The sequence below is a fragment of the Biomphalaria glabrata genome, chromosome 5 (genome assembly GCF_947242115.1).
Source record: "Biomphalaria glabrata chromosome 5, xgBioGlab47.1, whole genome shotgun sequence".
Lineage (NCBI taxonomy): Eukaryota > Metazoa > Mollusca > Gastropoda > Planorbidae > Biomphalaria > Biomphalaria glabrata.
In genome coordinates, this window is record NC_074715.1 from 25,053,337 (window position 1) to 25,071,362 (window position 18,026).

At 31.9% G+C, this 18,026-nt stretch overlaps 2 protein-coding genes across 22 annotated transcripts in view; one reads left to right on the forward strand and one right to left on the reverse strand.

Annotated features, from left to right (window-relative positions):
• Positions 1 to 8,750, forward strand: part of LOC106059246 (cAMP-specific 3',5'-cyclic phosphodiesterase 4C-like) — a 295,596-nt gene extending 286,846 nt beyond the window's left edge. For all 15 annotated transcript variants that reach the window (XM_056029187.1, XM_056029188.1, XM_056029189.1 and 12 more), the window contains one exon: positions 1 to 8,750. In XM_056029187.1, the coding sequence (XP_055885162.1) occupies positions 1 to 372 (372 nt within the window). In that variant the 3' untranslated portion in view covers positions 373 to 8,750.
• LOC106059248 (NPC1-like intracellular cholesterol transporter 1) overlaps positions 6,572 to 18,026 on the reverse strand; it is a 23,285-nt gene continuing 11,830 nt past the window's right edge. For 6 of the 7 annotated variants that reach the window (XM_013216817.2, XM_056029200.1, XM_056029199.1 and 3 more), the window contains 12 exons: positions 17,851 to 17,971; positions 17,591 to 17,714; positions 17,148 to 17,320; positions 16,757 to 17,011; positions 16,155 to 16,332; positions 15,098 to 15,229; positions 14,756 to 14,880; positions 14,460 to 14,639; positions 13,483 to 13,608; positions 12,770 to 12,914; positions 10,978 to 11,099; positions 6,572 to 8,748 (listed from right to left, as the gene is read on the reverse strand). In XM_013216817.2, the coding sequence (XP_013072271.2) occupies positions 8,518 to 8,748; positions 10,978 to 11,099; positions 12,770 to 12,914; positions 13,483 to 13,608; positions 14,460 to 14,639; positions 14,756 to 14,880; positions 15,098 to 15,229; positions 16,155 to 16,332; positions 16,757 to 17,011; positions 17,148 to 17,320; positions 17,591 to 17,714; positions 17,851 to 17,971 (1,912 nt within the window). In that variant the 3' untranslated portion in view covers positions 6,572 to 8,517. The remainder of the gene's footprint in view (positions 8,749 to 10,977; positions 11,100 to 12,769; positions 12,915 to 13,482; positions 13,609 to 14,459; positions 14,640 to 14,755; positions 14,881 to 15,097; positions 15,230 to 16,154; positions 16,333 to 16,756; positions 17,012 to 17,147; positions 17,321 to 17,590; positions 17,715 to 17,850; positions 17,972 to 18,026) is intronic. The other variant, XM_013216819.2, reaches the window with a different exon arrangement.

The following is an 18,026-nucleotide window of genomic DNA, read 5'->3' on the forward strand; positions in this document are numbered from 1 at the left end:
GTTGGGTTTATTGACTACATTGTTCATCCTTTGTGGGAGACCTGGGCAGATCTTGTCTATCCAGATGCTCAAGAGATTTTAGATACATTAGAAGACAACAGGGACTGGTACCATGCATCCATTCCCATCTCGCCGTCCTCCAGCTTCTGTAGCACTAAGACAGAGGAGGAGGAGAAATTTCACTTTCATGTGGAAGAAGAAGTAGAGAGTCACAGTAGTGCAGAGAGTGAACAATCTGTGATCAGAGTACCTGCAGCCAATCAGGAAGCAAATTGTACTCACCTGGAAACTACACCTGCTTCAACTGAATCTTCAAATGGCCACTTAGATCCTGTCTCAAACTCTAATAGTAAGAAAACTGCAGTGGAATAGTCGGCTATACTTCACAAAAAAAACTAGCTGAATTTTATGATTCTTACTGGCGGCTTTTAACATGCTGTACATGTCTGTAATCAAGCCAAACAAATGCTTTGACTGACTCAACAAACTTTTGTCCTTCTAGTGAACTAATTACACAACATTTCTGTGATATTTTAAATAAAGTGAAAGTGTGGATGGTGTGTAAAAAATTGAATTCAAGCTGTATTAGCAAGATATGTAAATAGTTTACTTTTAGTATTATCTAGTTAACTAATTGTGTGATGTTATTTATGTGGAAAAAAAACAGAAACAAATGCAATATAGACATTATTATTATTATGAATTTCATAAATGGTTTGTCTGGTCTAGTAAGGTTTAGTTTTTTTACAATCAATGTTGCCAAAGGTTGATGGCATTGAATGTGAGGGCCGTAAGGCTATTGTCCAGTGACTGAACTCCAAATATTTTGTTTAAGACTCAAAGATATTTGAACCAAATATGTTTTATTTAATTATAGTGCAAAGCTATCCAATTATTATAATTTTTATCTTGTTGTAAAAGAATTTATTAGTCAATGAGAAAGATTTTTTTTTTTGCTAAATACAATTAAACATATAGATTTTTTCCTCCAACCCTAAATAATGCAATTTTGTACTAACAATTTGCTCATACAACGAAATAAAACTGTGTGTTGTACATTTGTTTAACCCACTGAGTGTTCTCCCCTTCTCAAGGTCACCTCCACACTTTGCAACTGGAAAACTCTCAGCTAAAATGTCCAACATTAAATTATGCATTTTTGTTTTCTAGTCATCAAGCTTATTTGTATAAAATGCCACCAATAAATATTAATATAAAAATCTTTTAAGAAACTCTGGCTCCTTTAAGTTTAACTTTATTAAATTTATATAAATTGTATACAACTAATGAAACTTAGCTTTATTTGTACAAATGCTCCTTCTTCTCTAGAGCATGGAATTGGTTGCCTGAATCAGCCAGGAAAAACAAAAACTTTGCAGAGTTTAAGTCATTGATGAACATTCATGACTAGATTGACCTAAGGTTTAAGTCATTGATGAACATTCATGACTAGATTGACCTAAGGTTTAAGTCATTGATGAACATTCATGACTAGATTGACCTAAGGTTTAAGTCATTGATGAACATTCATGACTAGATTGACCTAAGGTTTAAGTCATTGATGAACATTCATGACTAGATTGACCTAAGGACACACTTAGGATGTATCATCTTCTTTTTTGAAGTAAGGTCTGTGTATTTTGGAAGAAAACACAAATTTATATAAATCTTTTCTAATTAATGATAGTTAAGCTATATTAAACTTATTCTATCCTTAATATACTGTATTCTTCTTGAATAATTAGGACTAGATTATCAATAGAAAAGTGTCATCTCCAAAAATAATTTTAAAAGTTTGTGTTTTCCTAATTCCTAAAAAAAAAATCATAAATATTTCATTAAAAAATAATATAAGAACAACAGAAATAAACTACAATAAAAATTATTGAATACCAGAAATAGTTTGTGTTTATCAGGACTAACTTTCCTCATTTTTTGTTTTGAGTTGATAACGAGAAATGTTAAATATGATAGTTCTGATATATCTTTGTTTTGGAAAACAAAGGGTCTGTATTACCATGTAAAACAGCAATAATTACCACCTATAACTCATTTTTTTTTATCATCCATTGTTTTTTGTTCTTAATGTTTGTATCCATTTTAAAGATTATACAATTGAAAAGTATATTTTATGTAGCAGGTTTTGTTATTGTCTTTGCTAACATCATGATGATATTATCAACGTAAGCAAAATAATTGCTATTGATATTATTATGTTTTATTATTGTCTATTGCATCTTCATTCATATGTGTATATTTACCATTGAAGAAAAGTCATTAATGATGTGAGCTACACATTTATTTTATTTATTGAAACTAAACTCTTACAATTAGGTCATCAAAATTCAAGACAATTTTTTTTAAAATCATTACACTGTTCAACAAAATGTTTAGCTGGCAAGTCAAAAATGTGATGTGAGGTACTTGTAAAAACATTTATAGCCATATTTTTTGTAACTTACAATTTATTTTTTTCAATTCATTTTCTCATTACCCATTATTCAATAAGAAGTCAATGGTCAAAAGAAGTTGCTCTAGAGCTGGCAGTTCACATCCAGAAACTATTATAACATATAATTGTAAATTGTCCAGCAGTCACTTATTGCTGCCAGTTAGTCATCTATCTTGCCACAGTCATTAGTGTAACACTTGTTTGCATCCATATCTTAACCTATTTATTTATTTATTAAGGATATGTTGTTGTTTTAGGATAACTAGTTGGTATTTTACACAGTTAATGAGTAAGACTGAAAAGTTCCAATTAGTTTTCAGACAATAATAGTTTCTATTCCTAGTTTAACTTACTAGTTAACTTTTTACAAATGATAACTTAAAGTTACAAGAAAAAGTGTAACTATAAACTCTTTTTAACTTTAACTAACTTTATCTCACAATAGTGATCATATTTTGTTCTCATATTTAATGTAGATTAACTAAACATTACTTCACTCTAAGCCATTAAACTTAATGCTGCCTAAATTTATACAAGTTGGTCAATGCTTAAAGTTCCCTGCAACATGTCAACAAAGTCAAAGTTTCATTGTCGTTCCATATTTAAAAGTTATGAGTACGATTTCTATTTAGCTTAAAACACACTTGATTCAAATCTGTTTGGTGGTGTGAGAAGGCTTACACCTATTAGTATGATATCTCATTCATCGTAAACAATAAGACAATATTCTTATCAAGTTTTGAGCTATTGACTTGAGCTCTAGATTAGATGATTAACAAAAACAGTAAAAGAACAGACTAAAACTTTCATGGATTGAAAATTTATAAACAAAGAAGTCTAGAGCAAACTCTAGAAAATTGTTCTGAGTATTAGAGTTTTAATTTACAAAAGATTGTTTGGAGTAAACAAATAGTGTTTAATGAATTCATTTATTGTGTTGTGATTCTCAATCAATTTTGCAATCATTTGTTTAATTACTAAACAATTTTTAAGCTCTGCTGCAAAGGCATCTAATACTAAACCATGACATTGCACTTTTTTTTTTTTAATTTAAATTGTCTTAGAGCTTTCTTATAATCATTTTATGTTTAAAAATAAACTAAAAAAATGTGTTTGTGTAAAAATAGAAGTTCAATGTCAAGAACTGAAACAGAATTATAATAAATTGCTCAAACTCTATTGTGTAGCCTTGTGTTGTAGTGGTGATGTATGCAGCCAAACCTCTTCATTCCTCCTGGTCAGATTCTGATTAAAAGGCACTCCTTGTATAAACTCTCATTGTCTAAACAAGCTTCTTTAATGCAACCTCTCAAATGTATCTTGGAGGATAATTTTGATCAAGGACTTTCACAGAGTATGTTCCAGCCATCAACAACTGAAGAGCTTCATTGTTTGACTCCAATTTTTTTTGGAATGTTGTGATAATGAAAAACAAAGTAGCCCTTAATATGAACTTTGGTGCTACTTTATGCATGCAAGGTAACTCTGTACAAACTGATAGCTCCATGACAAAGCTCACACTCGGTATTATCATATGTTATAATGTGGTATCACTTATTTTCACAAGATGTCCCTTATGGTATCACTGTTTAATCAATGGTATTCTTTTGTGTTATCTGATGCTATCCCCTTGAGTTATCACATGGTATCCTCTTGTGTTATCACATAGTATCCTCTTGTGTTATCACATGGTATCCCCTCGTGTTATCATATGGTATCTCCATATGTTATCACTACTCTTGTTAAGTATTTGTAAATAACTCCAGCATGATCTCAGAAAGTGATTGCAATATCAATTTTTTGAACTTGTTGACAACATAATAAATGTTGAAATGTTTCAATTCTTTGCAATGACCTCTTTTATTCATGACTTTCTTAGACAATGTTTTCAAAGATTTCTTTTTTATTTATTTATATTTCATCTGGTTATATTTTAAATTTTCCATGATTTAAAATTGGCTTATCTTTTTAAAGATCAATTGTTAAAAACAGCACTTGATAGGATTGCAATTATTTTTTTACCATACTTTGATGGTACGTCTATAAATTCCCATAAATGTTTTTTTTAATTCTTGAGTTCTCATTAAAAAATAAAACTTAACCATTTATGTCTTCTCTGATGCTTACAGATATCTTTTTAAATGCTTTAAAACATAAACAGAATATTTTTGTCAAACCTGCAATTCTGATCTAATTGTTTGTTATCAGGGAATTATGGCTATGATTAGTTTTAGTGTAATTATATCTCAAGTCTGATGAACGAGCTGCTACTTTCATTATTTTTTATATGTTATTTTCAAATAGTATGGATATTTGATTCCCCTAAGCAACATTCTTTGACTGTTAAATTTTAAGTCAGCTAATATTATTTTCTAGTTTTTGTTTTTTCATGTTTTTTTCTGATGCTTTAAAATAAAAAGAGGATACACAATTTTGAAGAAACTAAATTAATACTTTAAATAACTTTCAATTTATTTGCTAGTATGTAACTACAATAAACTTTAATGCAAATAAATGTCTGCACATTGGATGCTAGCAATAAATCTCTCGACCCAGGAAGAATAGCATCATAAATGTCTGTACAGACCTTAAATCCTGACAATGAAAGCTTTTTTTTTTTGTCATCTCTACAGACTGACTTTCTTAGTGATCCAGTCAAGATGACCAAGTTCTAGATATGGTTTATTTTGAGTTAGGGAAGCTGTCAAGAGGGTTTGAACAGGGTACATAACTCATATGACAACTATCTATTTTAAATGTCATTGCATCTGCTTCAATTACAATTGCCATTTTCATGTAAAAAGAAATGACCTGTGTGAATATTAAAGCTGCTTTATAACTTGTTTTCCTTTTTTTTTAAATTAGTCAATGTAATTTAATGCAGTAATAAATGTGGTTGTGTTTATTGTCTCACAAAGTAGACAACATATGGTCTAACTAAAGCCAGCAAGATTTTATTGATTTTAGCAAGTCTATAACCAGCAAGATTTGATTGACTTTAGCTATGCTATGATGATTAAAAAGAAATGTTTCATGATGAAATAATCTAATTGTAACTTGTTATAAAATTCTTTTTTTTTCTTACTTTCATTTTATTTTTTTAGAGATTAGTTTACAATGATAATTCTAAAGTATCTTCTTGTCATGCAAAAAAAAAAATCTAAGATGAAAAGAAACAAGCCATAATTTATTCTGTATTTATTTGTTTCCATCTGAAAGATGTATACATTTTAAAAACAGAGTGATACTTATGGTAGTATTACAATGTACCGCAATGATGAAATATACAATTCATTTTAAAAAATGATTATCTTTCTCTCTGTATACATAACCTGTCAACTGTTGAATTGTTTTTTTTTTAGCACTGTTTTAGCTTAGAGCAAAACTGATTGTTTTTAGATTTGATTTAAACTTAGATTGTCATTTCTTGGTGAAGTGTAGATCTCCTTGAATACTTTATGGGCAATTATGTTGTTTCCTTTTTTTTACAAATGTAGATTTTAGCTTCTCATTCAAATTCAGCACATTTGTTAAGAGTTGAGTAATTTTGAAGGGGAATACTGTCATTTTTGTGGTGTGATACTTATTGGGCTAAAGCTAGGAACTAATGTGATTAAAAAGGATGTGTGGATAGAACAAAAACAATCATTCATCACATGGTGTGAGCAAAGTGTTTGTGTGGTGGGCTATATTTAAGAAGATCACTAAAAATCTGTAGCCACTTCAAATGTTGACTATATGTGTTGTGGTCTATGTCTAAGATCACTGAATATATTGAAGTAACGAAGTGGCTAACTAATAGAACAAGATGTTTTTTGCTTGGTCTGGTACTAGTTTGCAATGACTATTAACTTTTAGTAATGTTGGCTCTACTTTAACCCATTCCCTCTGGTCATTCTATTAACACTCAAAATGTATTGAACATTTCTGTGTTTTCATCTCTATGAATTCATTAGCCTCCCCCATCCCTCTCAAGACGAATGGATCCAGTTCTGGCAAATAAACATAAAGATAGTAACAAACAATTGTGATTCTTTCTTTCAAGTTCATTTGGAAAAGTATTTCTAGAATTTGTTAAACAATACAACATTAAAGAAATGTTAATGGAGTCAAGATTAATTTATGATCATTCTGCAAGATTTATTTATTTAAAGCATTAATAGTATGAATCAATACAACTATACAGACCACTGGTCTTTTATTCATTTAAGATGTTTTGAAAAAAATATAGTAGACCAAAGAAATGGATTCTATAGCATTTAGATCTAAATGTTGTCTTAATAATGCATTGTAGAGATAAGGGACATAACAAATAGAATATGAAAGAAACATCTGTAATGTTAAAAGTTATGGTCCCTACAAAAATCGAAGCCATTTATCTTTAAAATAGTTTTTTTTCCTTGAAAAAACATTATTTATTATTTATTATTCTCATTCAAAAATGAACCTAAAGAATTGTAAAACATTGAGTATAAAATGATCAAGCAAAGTGTATAATGAGTACAAGCTTATGAATGTCAAGATCTCATCAATTAATGAGTGTAGATACTAAGTAAAAGCAATGTTCTTGATGTTCTCAAATTACAGAAGAATCTGCAGCAAATGTTTTCATTGATCAACATGATTTTCACTAGCATATCAAGTAGGACTCTGTTTGGAATTTCTACAGAATTTAAATGTCTTGAAATTTCATAATTAAGATACTAAAGAGCAGGTGGATATAACTAAATAATCAATGCAAAATAAAATAGTCAAAAGTCAGAAGATTTAAAATAATAATGTACAAAAACTCAAATGAACTAGTAATGTATCGCTAAACATCTACATCTCATCCGTAGTCTGCTTCCTATGACATTGGTCAAAACCGTATCAAAGATTGCATAATGTTAAACATAGTTAAACCAAATATTCGAAAGCTCTGGCAACATAAATAAATGTAAGTCACACACACACAGATATGAAACCAACTTTATGTATATATAATGAGATCATTTATCAAAAAAATAAATGAACAATATGAGTATAGCACAAAGGGTGAACCACATCAACTGAACATCACATTGAAAACAACAAAAAAGTAAATGTCTTGAGAATCTAAAACTGTTTCCACTTAAAAAAAAAATGGATGACAACAATAGTACATTAATTCATGTTGTGACTGTACATCCAAAATGTAATAAACGACATAAGTGGAGACCAACCCTAAACTATGAACATGACAATTTATTACTGAACACTGGAGGTTGACTTTGTTCAGAAAGTGTAGGGATGCTCTCCAGGCTGTGTTTCTATTGACAAGTAAAACACTTCTAAGTAAACAATAAACACTAATGACTCCAATGAAGATTTAAATTAAACCAATGCGAGTGTAATGTAGACAAAACAATTATAAATGAATATATTTTGTTGAATGTTATTTAACATCTAATTTAGTGACAAGACTAATATCGTTATTACAAAAATAAGTACATTGCCATGTTTGTTGTGTAAATAAAATGTACCAATCAACAATCATATAAAGCTGTTAAGAAAAACATTATTCAAAAAGAATTCAACATGACTATATCTTGAATGACTTATATACATTTGAGCCCAACTCCATTCCTTCCCAGGAGTTAAACTTAATATTCAGTTTTGATATAGAAGAAATAAATATTTCAAAGGCAATCTAAAAAAATGTTTCCATTCACTGACTAAATCAATTGTGAATACTGTTTCATGAAAACAAAAACTATGATTTAAACAATCATAGGAAATAAATGTGGTGTAAATAGCCAAAGTTACCAGAATTAATAGTACAATGCTTCTGTCCACTTAAAGAACAATATAATTCAAAGGAGCGCAGGGTAGAAAGCATAAACTGATATCACATTTGATGGCTGCAGAACTCATTAAGCACAAGTATGGCTTATAGCCTAATTAAACTAGAACTATAGAGCCAAATGTAATTCACTAGTTATAAGAAATCATGTCAATCTAGTTAGGTCTGTTCCATGAGACACTAGGTGCACCTATAATTTGTGCATGCTAAGACTATTTCAAGAGAACCATGTCATTCTAAACTGCTACATACGACTGTTACTAAAATCTGCATGAATCAATTCAATGTTATTCTTAGTCACTGCAGCATGATCATTAACTAAAATTGTGTTGGTGGCTTCTTCATCACAATCCATTGTCCTGTCGGTGGGTACATCCTTGGCTTGCAGGTAGGGGCTAGAACCAACTAGGCTCAATATTACAGGCAAGAAGACCAAACCATGGTAGAGCCCAAATATTACCACAGCTGAAAATACCTATTGGAAGAGAAAGAAATGACTGCAGAACAAGTACATCATGCTTAGCAATCTAAATCCTTTTTTTTTACCTGAGATTAAAAACAAAACAGGTGGTGAAAAGAATGTGTGTGTTAGACTTTACCAAGTCAGACTCACAAACTTGTAGACACCTTACCAAGTCAGACTCACAAACTTGTAGACACCTTACCAAGTCAGACTCACAAACTTGTAGACACCTTACCAAGTCAGACACAAACCATACATAAAAGAATGTGTGTGTTAGACAAACTTGTAGACACCTTACCAAGTCAGACACAAACCAGACATAAAAGAATGTGTGTGTTAGACAATCTTGTAGACACCTTACCAAGTCAGACTCACAAACTTGTAGACACCTTACCAAGTCAGACACAAACCATACATAAAAGAATGTGTGTGTTAGACAATCTTGTAGACACCTTACCAAGTCAGACACAAACCATACATAAAAGAATGTGTGTGTTAGACAAACTTGTAGACACCTTACCAAGTCAGACACAAACCAGACATAAAAGAATGTGTGTGTTAGACAATCTTGTAGACACCTTACCAAGTCAGACTCACAAACTTGTAGACACCTTACCAAGTCAGACACAAACCATACATAAAAGAATGTGTGTGTTAGACAATCTTGTAGACACCTTACCAAGTCAGACACAAACCAGACATAAAAGAATGTGTGTGTTAGACAATCTTGTAGACACCTTACCAAGTAGACTCACAAACCATACATTGAATAATAACCTGCAAATAGGAATAAGGCATTAAGACTAGTAAAGACTAAGCTACATAGCTGATGCAGAGAAAACTGTTGTGTGCCAGGGATGAGCTGTTGTTTTCTATTCACCAACTTTTTTTTTTTATGGTAGATTTCCTTTGTGTTTCAAATGCATCTACATGGGTCAAAATGAGAATTCTCTAGCCACATATTTCAGAAACCAGTAGATGATGTCTGAAAAGTGCCTCATCCCTTGGTATATGATCATCCCCAAATTGAACAAGTGACACTGTCAAACAAGAAGCATTGCCTCTGTCCACACTGGGATTTGTTTAGTCTAGACAATTAAAAATATCTTAACATCCCAGTTGATTATTCAAATAACAAACTTTTATAGGCCTAGTCATTTATGTTAAACTTTTAAATAAATTTGTCTTAACAAACTGAACAAGAAGTCTTTTTTTTTTCTATTTGTGTCATTTTAAACATTTCATAGGTAAAAATAGACGTCATGGTGGCTGATTGATAAAGCGCTTGGCTTCTGAACTGGGGTTCCCTGGTTCAAACTCTGGTGAAGGCTGTGGTTTTCAATCTTGGGATTGTTGGGTGCCTCTGAGTCCACCCAGCTGTAAAGGGTACCTGACTCTAAAGTTGGGGTAAGTAAAAGCGATTGGTCGTTATGCTGGCCACATACACCCTCATTAATAGGGGCCATAGTAACATATGACCTTTACATCATCTGGCCTATAGATTGCAAGGTCTGAAAGGGGACTTTTTACTATTACTAGGTCATCAACTAGTTGAGACATTGAAAAGAAAATTCAATAGAAAGCTAATTTATTAAAAATGAAATTTTGAAAGAATAAAATTTTGACAATACTAATAGGGAAAACAGAATAAATCCAGATTCTGTTTGTTTCCTTGGTTCTAGCTGAATTTTTCACATGTATTTCTTCATTGTTATATTACTGCCTGGTATTGTACTTTCAAGTTTATTCGGATTGTGCATGATGTCAAAATTGTATAAAACATTTATAAAATTGGTTTGGCTTCTGAACCTGGGGTCCTGGGTTCAAATCTCAGTGCAGACTGGGATTTTGAATTTTGGGATTTTTAGGGCACCTCTGATTCCACCCAACTCTAATGGATTCCTGACTTTAGTTGGGGAAAGTAAAGGCGATTGGTTGTTGTGCTGGTGACATGACTGTCAGCCAAAGAAACAGAAGAAACTTAACATCATCTGCCCTATAGATCGCAAGGTCTGAAAGTTAAACTTTACTTTTAAATTTTGGACTAATTGACTTTTGTCCCCTCAGTGGTAGATCAACCATGGTTCATCTCATAGATGTTTTGACTGATATAAAACTTGTTTTCCAAATGTTATAATGAAAGAAAAAACAAAAAGTCAGTCAACATTGTATCATTAAGTATCAAAGTGTAAGCTAATAAGAGGTGAAAGTTATTGTGCCCTTTGTTTTTGTTTGTCTTACCTTAAAAAACATTTGAAATCCAAAGCTGGCACTGTTGGCTAAAAGGACAAAGGCAAGGAATGTACTTAAGCCGCCATTGAAAACAGCTGGACCAATTGCTTTGAGAGACATAAGTGCCCTGTCTAGAAACCAAAGTACACAATTTACAAGTTTGACATTAAAACAATAAAAACAAATGGTTGTATTTTCTAATAGAGGACACAAACAAGGACTAAGATTTCTTTCATACACATTCTTTGATACACAATCTTTGATACACATTCTTTGATACACATTCTTTGATGCACATTCTTTCATACACATTCTTAAGTTGTTGTTTTTTTGGGGGCTACAATTTGCACTCATTATTTTGTCTACTTTTGCTATGATCCAAAGTATGACTGATGTGAAAATTGGAAAGCATGTGCCTCATTTAGCCTTTTTAAACAAGGTTTGCTCTCCAACTGATAGATGTTTGGTACATTAAGAATATCCTGATTATGCATGTCCTGACGAGTCCTGATTATGGATGTCTTGACAAATCCTGATTATGCATGTCCTGATTGATCCTGATTATGTATATCCTGATTGATCCTGATTATGCATGTCCTGATTGATCCTGATTATGTATATCCTGATTGATCCTGATTATGCATGTCCTGATTGATCCTGATTATGTATATCCTGATTGATCCTGATTATGCATGTCCTGATAACATTTTTTCACAATTAAAAATCATACCCGAAACAGTGATCATTAAAAAGTTCACTTAATAACAGTTCTGTCAAATATTTAAGATGTTTAACACGATTAACAATGAAAATGAAGAAAAATGATCTTTACCATGATAAATACAGTACTTCTTAATCAAGTGTCACAACCTTATTTTGGACAGCAGTATTATCTCCCCCAAATTACCCAACAGTTCAAAGGTGACGCTATGCCTTTATTTGAACACATTAGTTTGAAACATTTCTAGCTTAGATTTATTTACATCAAGGTCATCTATATTATACAGTCTAACACTTTCCCTATGAGCAGAGGGGAAGGATAGGTAGGCCAATTTTGTCATCATCATATTTCTTTTTTATGTAAAGCTGCTTGAAATATTCCCCAGAAGGATATTTTTTACAGTGCTCTTGTCAGCTATCTACACCAATAATAAGGCTTGTCTTGGAGTCTAAAGATAAATGAGGAATGCAGTATTTCCCATGGCTACGCAGCCCCAGCTGTGATCTACATATTTTGCCACATCCATGGCAAACATAACCATTGTCTGCCGGTGATCAATTGAGATTTTCTTTTCATCATCTGCATCTGTACTCAGCAGCAGATTTTCTTTTGGTCTCAAATATGTATCCCACTGCCTTTGTGAGTGATCTCCAGCTGTCTGGTTCTGAGGCCTCATGCAATCAGGTGCTCTCAGCTAAGGCAAGTTGGCGCCTAAGCTGGTCTATGCTAATATAGTTTTTATTGCCCTGAAAATACTGAGCAAGTCATAGAACTTATGTAATGAATTCATTATCTGTATTATGTAAATAAAATGTTAACATTGAATGGCCTGTTGAACAAAATAAAGTTTACATTGGTACTGATGGTAAAAGGAAGCAGAACTGAGGGCTGAATAGGTGCCATTGAGATTTTTATATTAACAATCCATTAATATTTTTTTTATGCAAAACACAAAACTGCTCAATGAAGCATCTAAAGCCTATAGAAAATTAAATTACTTTTAAAAGATCACTATATGGCAGTGTAGTTTAGAATGATAGACTAATGTTCAAGTAGAGAATTAAAAACTAATTGCATTACTGTTTCTGTTGCTTCCAATAGTCATAAAAGTATGTCCAATATGAGCTGAGTAATCTACAGCAAGTCCGACTGATAGTGTCAAGAGAATACTGGAAGCTGTATCTATTTTGATTCCCCAAACTTCCAAAATGCCACAAACATCTACCTAGAATGAAAAGTAAATATAAAGCATTCAATGCAATTATTTTATTCCTTTGTAAGACCGTTGACATAGAAGGGGGTGGGGTCAACATAATTTTGTGTGCAACTAGGACTTTAAATCGTTCTTCATCTGGAATGAAATGTTAAATGTTTGGAAAGCATTTTTGTATACTTTGATTGTTTTTAATATATGAATCTAAATAAACTAGGATAAAGAAAAAGGAATCAAAGCTAATTAAAATTGGTCTTGACGTTGTTACACTGCTGACCAGAGATTAACAAAATACTTAATTATGTTTTATTAAAATAATGTGAAAAAAAAGGAGACTTTAAAAACAACATAAGTTATCTCAAAGATTTAAATGATATACATTTACTTACTTCCCTTTAAAAATCAAGACAAAGTGTCTTTATTGTCTAGAAATGTCAAATAATTGACATTTTTGGGGGTCAGCAACTTTTACAATTTTTGGCATTAATTTTGGCAAATTAAAAAATATTTTAACACTCATTTATTGAGTCGTGTCTGAAATTATAAATTTAAACTTGACAACTCTAATGTTCCTACTTACCATTGTAAACAAAACACACACAAATACCAAAAGTGAAGTCCAAAGGTTGGCTATTAATATAACAGTCACAGCAAAAACACATGCAGCAGATAGACCCAAGTTACGGTACAATTCAGACAGCAATACCTTTTATTGAGAAAAAGATTGAAACAATATTAACTTAGTATATATTGGTCAATGTTGCAGCTAAGCTCAGCCTGTAGTACATATTGGTTAATGTTGTAGCTAAACTATTCTCAATCTGTAGTACATATTAGTTAATGTAGCTAAACTATTCTCAATCTGTAATACATATTGGTTAATGTTGTAGCTAAACTCAGCCTGTAGTACATATTGGTTAATGTAGCTAAACTATTCTCAATCTGTAGTACATATTGGTTAATGTTGTAGCTAAACTCAGCCTGTAGTACATATTGATTAATGTTGTAGCTAAACTCAACCTGCAGTACATTTTGGTTAATGTTGTAGCTAAACTATTCTCAACCTGTAGTACATATTGATTAATGTTGTAGCTAAACTATTCTCAATCTGTAGTACATATTGGTTAATGTTGTAGCTAAACTCAGCCTGTAGTACATATTGGTTAATGTTGTAGCTAAATTATTCTCAATCTGTAGTACATATTCTCCTAAAGGTACTCAGCAGATGATGCACAAAAGAAATGTTGGTAATTTTTAAAAAGTGAGTATTAGTGAAAGACCTGGTGGGGAGCAGGAACAGAAGGAATGTACTTTTAAAATGGTCAGTAAATATTTAAAGGATACTTGATACAAAGTTTGAGAAACACTTCTGTTATAGTTCCTTAAAAACCTTCCATAAAATGAACTAATATATTAATTTAACAAACACTATAAGGCAAAGAAATGCTGAATGGTAATAACTGCTGCTGTACTTTCCCATACTAAAAGTAATAAAACATCAGCCATTATGTTTTGAAAACAAAAAGAAAAGCTTTCTGGGTAAACATTGGCTATTACCTTATTGGTTTCACATGTCATATATTCCCTTGAATAAGCAAAACACATATACTTGGGTAGATGAGCTCCATGAAACTGAGGCAGACCTGCTGTGTCAATGATCTCTCTCAATTTGTCCATAGCTATGACATCATGTTGAGAATCAATTTGCAAGGAATGAGTCATGGTGAAGTAGCTAGCCTGAAATCAAATCAGAGTTCATTCTGGAGGTCATTCAGTCAGTAAACAAGACAGTGTAGCACTCACAAGTTATCAGTAGAGAAGAACAGAAGTCATTCAACTCTTGTTAGACTTACTTTGACAGAAACAGGCAAGCTGGAGGAATTAAACTGAACAAATGGTGCAAATCTTTGTCCATACAAGGAATGCATAAATTGAAATAGTTGAGCATTGAACACTTCCTCACTTGTTACATCTGTACCTGAGGTGTAGTAGGGGAAGAGAAAGTAGATTTAAAATGTGTTCACAAATATAGAAAGCATGTTCACTTTATTCTGTTCTCAGACTAATGAAAAGAATCATGTTTTTATAGAGAGTCACTTCCTTTCTTCTTTTTATCCCTTGATTTAATCTAGTGGGTTTGTAAACTAAGCCTAAGCAATACCTAATACCTATAAGTGACATATAATGACATGAACCTGATAAAGGAAGATACATTTGAAATGCAGTAAACCAAGAGTTGACAGAACCAGTTTGAATGTAGCTGCTATTTGATATTCGTTCCAACATATTTTGTAAAACATCCTGCATTCTGAAATAGTTCAGTCCTCCTGTCAAGTTTAAGAGAATGAATTTTTTAATTGCTTAGCTTTAGACTTTTTCTACAAGTAAATTTTAAAACATTATTTCTTTTCAAAGCAGACAGAAATCAGCTATTTGAAACTAGAGAGACGTTTTTAAATGTTTAATTATGAATAATTTTAAGTTAAATATTTTTTCAAAATGACTCTCTCATGTCTGTCTGTGTTGGTGGATTCTTATATGCATTGGAGTTTTGAGTTTTTGGCACATCAGCACAATTTAGGCCATGTCGTGCCCATAATCATTGTTGCTGACAAACCATGAATCAATTTTAAAAATTAACCAATTAGTTAATCCGTTAGTCATAATTAATTAAAATATTAATTTTGTTTAAAATAGGAAAATGGAAGATAAACCTTGTAATATAAAGAGATATGGTAGCAAATGAATGGTGAATATAAGCTTTGGTGGGCGTTTTTTTTTTTTTTATATTTTGTTTTTTCTCCAAATTATTTTTAAAACTTAGGTTGAAAAAAAAAAAAGGAAATGTTATACATAGCATAAAGTCACAATTCGTGGAAGCAGATCTGAAGCAGCTTGGGGTTAGGGCGTGGAGACGAAAGGCCCAGGAGAGATCTGAATGGAAGGATGTGTTAAAGCAGGCCAGAGCCCTCCATGGGCTGTAGCGCCACTGGGATGATGAAAGTCACAATTAATCCTGCCTTTACACATGCACTTTGTTTGGCCTATGTCATTTCCTCCCATGGAACATTTTGAGAGTAATGTCCCTTCCCAGAGTTGAAAGCCCCACACATATTTTAACTTTGTTGTCTGAATATATAGCCCACACACACACATTGCAATTATTTTTAAGTGTATAAGCAGAAGAATTAATGATCTGTCAGTCAGTGAGAGCTCTAGTTTTAACATCTATATAAATAAATGTACAAATACCACAGTAAACTCTTGTCTCCATTCCCTGTCTGTCAAAGTATTCTTTTTTTATATGATCATAGGCATAGGCATAGGAATCACTTGGTAAGTAGTTGGTCAGGTCAAAGTCTTGACGTAAATGTATTGCGCGCCATATTCCCAAGCCAGCCATGGCTAATGTGAATATGATAACTAATACCTGCACAACAGAGAGACAAAACTTTCAGATATGAGCACAAACAAATAACAGAGAGACAAAACTTTCAGATATGAGCACAAACAAATAACAGAGAGACAAAACTTTCAGATATGAGCACAAACAAATAAAATAAAAGCAATAGTTTTTTTTAAAGACTATGTCTAGAAACATTCCTATAAAAGATTGCTATTTTTATCAAATTCACAAAAGAAACTAAGTTATATTCAAGATAGTAATCTTTTTCAAACAACTATAAGACTTTACATTAAAAGAAATGATTAGAGAGAAGAAATATTGCTAAATACAACAGAAGAGATTTAATTTTTTTTTCTATAAGGCAAACAACTATTCCTCAAAAGTAGTTAATCTAACAAAAAAACAACAGGTTCATTAATAATTCAATACACAGTCTAAAAATCAATACCTTTACAGGTAATTTCAAAAGAAAAGGCCCATAATAATTCGCAAACACGATTTGTAGAAATGATTTGTCGCTACTGCATTTATTGAATGTATAAGGCTGCTTGTGTTTGTAGCAACAAAGACAGGCATCTCGTCCTGACTGAAGTCTCCTCTCATCTAGTGCTAAAGAGGATGCAAATACTGTTGCTACCAGCAGAAATAGGGCCAGTATACCAATGGAAGCATAAATGCAGAATGAACTTAAGGCTGGAATTGCCTGAAATTAAAAGAATTAATAGTTTTTTGAAATGTTTTAATTGTCTTTCACTAAAACATTTATTAAATATTTTTTAATAAAAGAAGTTTGTAATATAAGAGAGTAGTCTTATATTGTAATGGATAAGATTACTTACTGTAGAAGCTCCAATACCAAAAGCAATAATGTCTGTAACAGATGTGACTGTTACAGATACTCCAGCATGACTAAGTGTCACACCTAATTTGTGTGGAATATCTAACTTCTGCTCTTCAGGGCTCAGATTTTTCCATGTTTCCATAATGACAAACATATCATCAACTCCAACTCCTGAGTATCACAGATGAAAAGTTATAAAGTGAATGTTAAAGAGCTTATCTCCTCTTTTAGACATTGAACTTTGGCTCAACACTAAGACTTTTTGGAAAATTTTAATTGCAGAATATTATGAAAAATGATAAAATAATAAATGCTGCTTCTAATAAAATACATACAGGAAAAATAGATAAAAGTAATTATGAAGGCCTAGTTTTTGCTTTGTTAGACTATCTTCTTTACAGATTAATCTTAATTTTATAGGGTTTATTTACATTAATATACCTAGCAATAAAAATGGCAACATAGACAATATAGGGTTGTAGATGACATCTAATGCTGTAGACAGACCATATGACACCAAGATAGCTAAGCCAATACAGTACATTCCAACAAGTGACACATACACCTAGAAACAGAAGGAAAAAAAACTTTGAAACATTTCTTTCACTACATCAATTAATTCCCCCCCCCCCCCAAAGTGTTTAGCAACCTACACAACTTTCATACAAAACAAATGATACAATGGTCATTGAGACACTTACTTTTTGTCTGAGAAGATCAAACTTCCCTAGAGAAAGTAGAACAAATGCAAACACAATGATAAACCCCATGGCCAGAAGTTTAATGTCTTGATTGATCACCCCATAGCCTTCATCATCAAAACTATAGAGAACAGAAATAGGATACACATTTTATTTCAGCATGCACTACTTTGTTG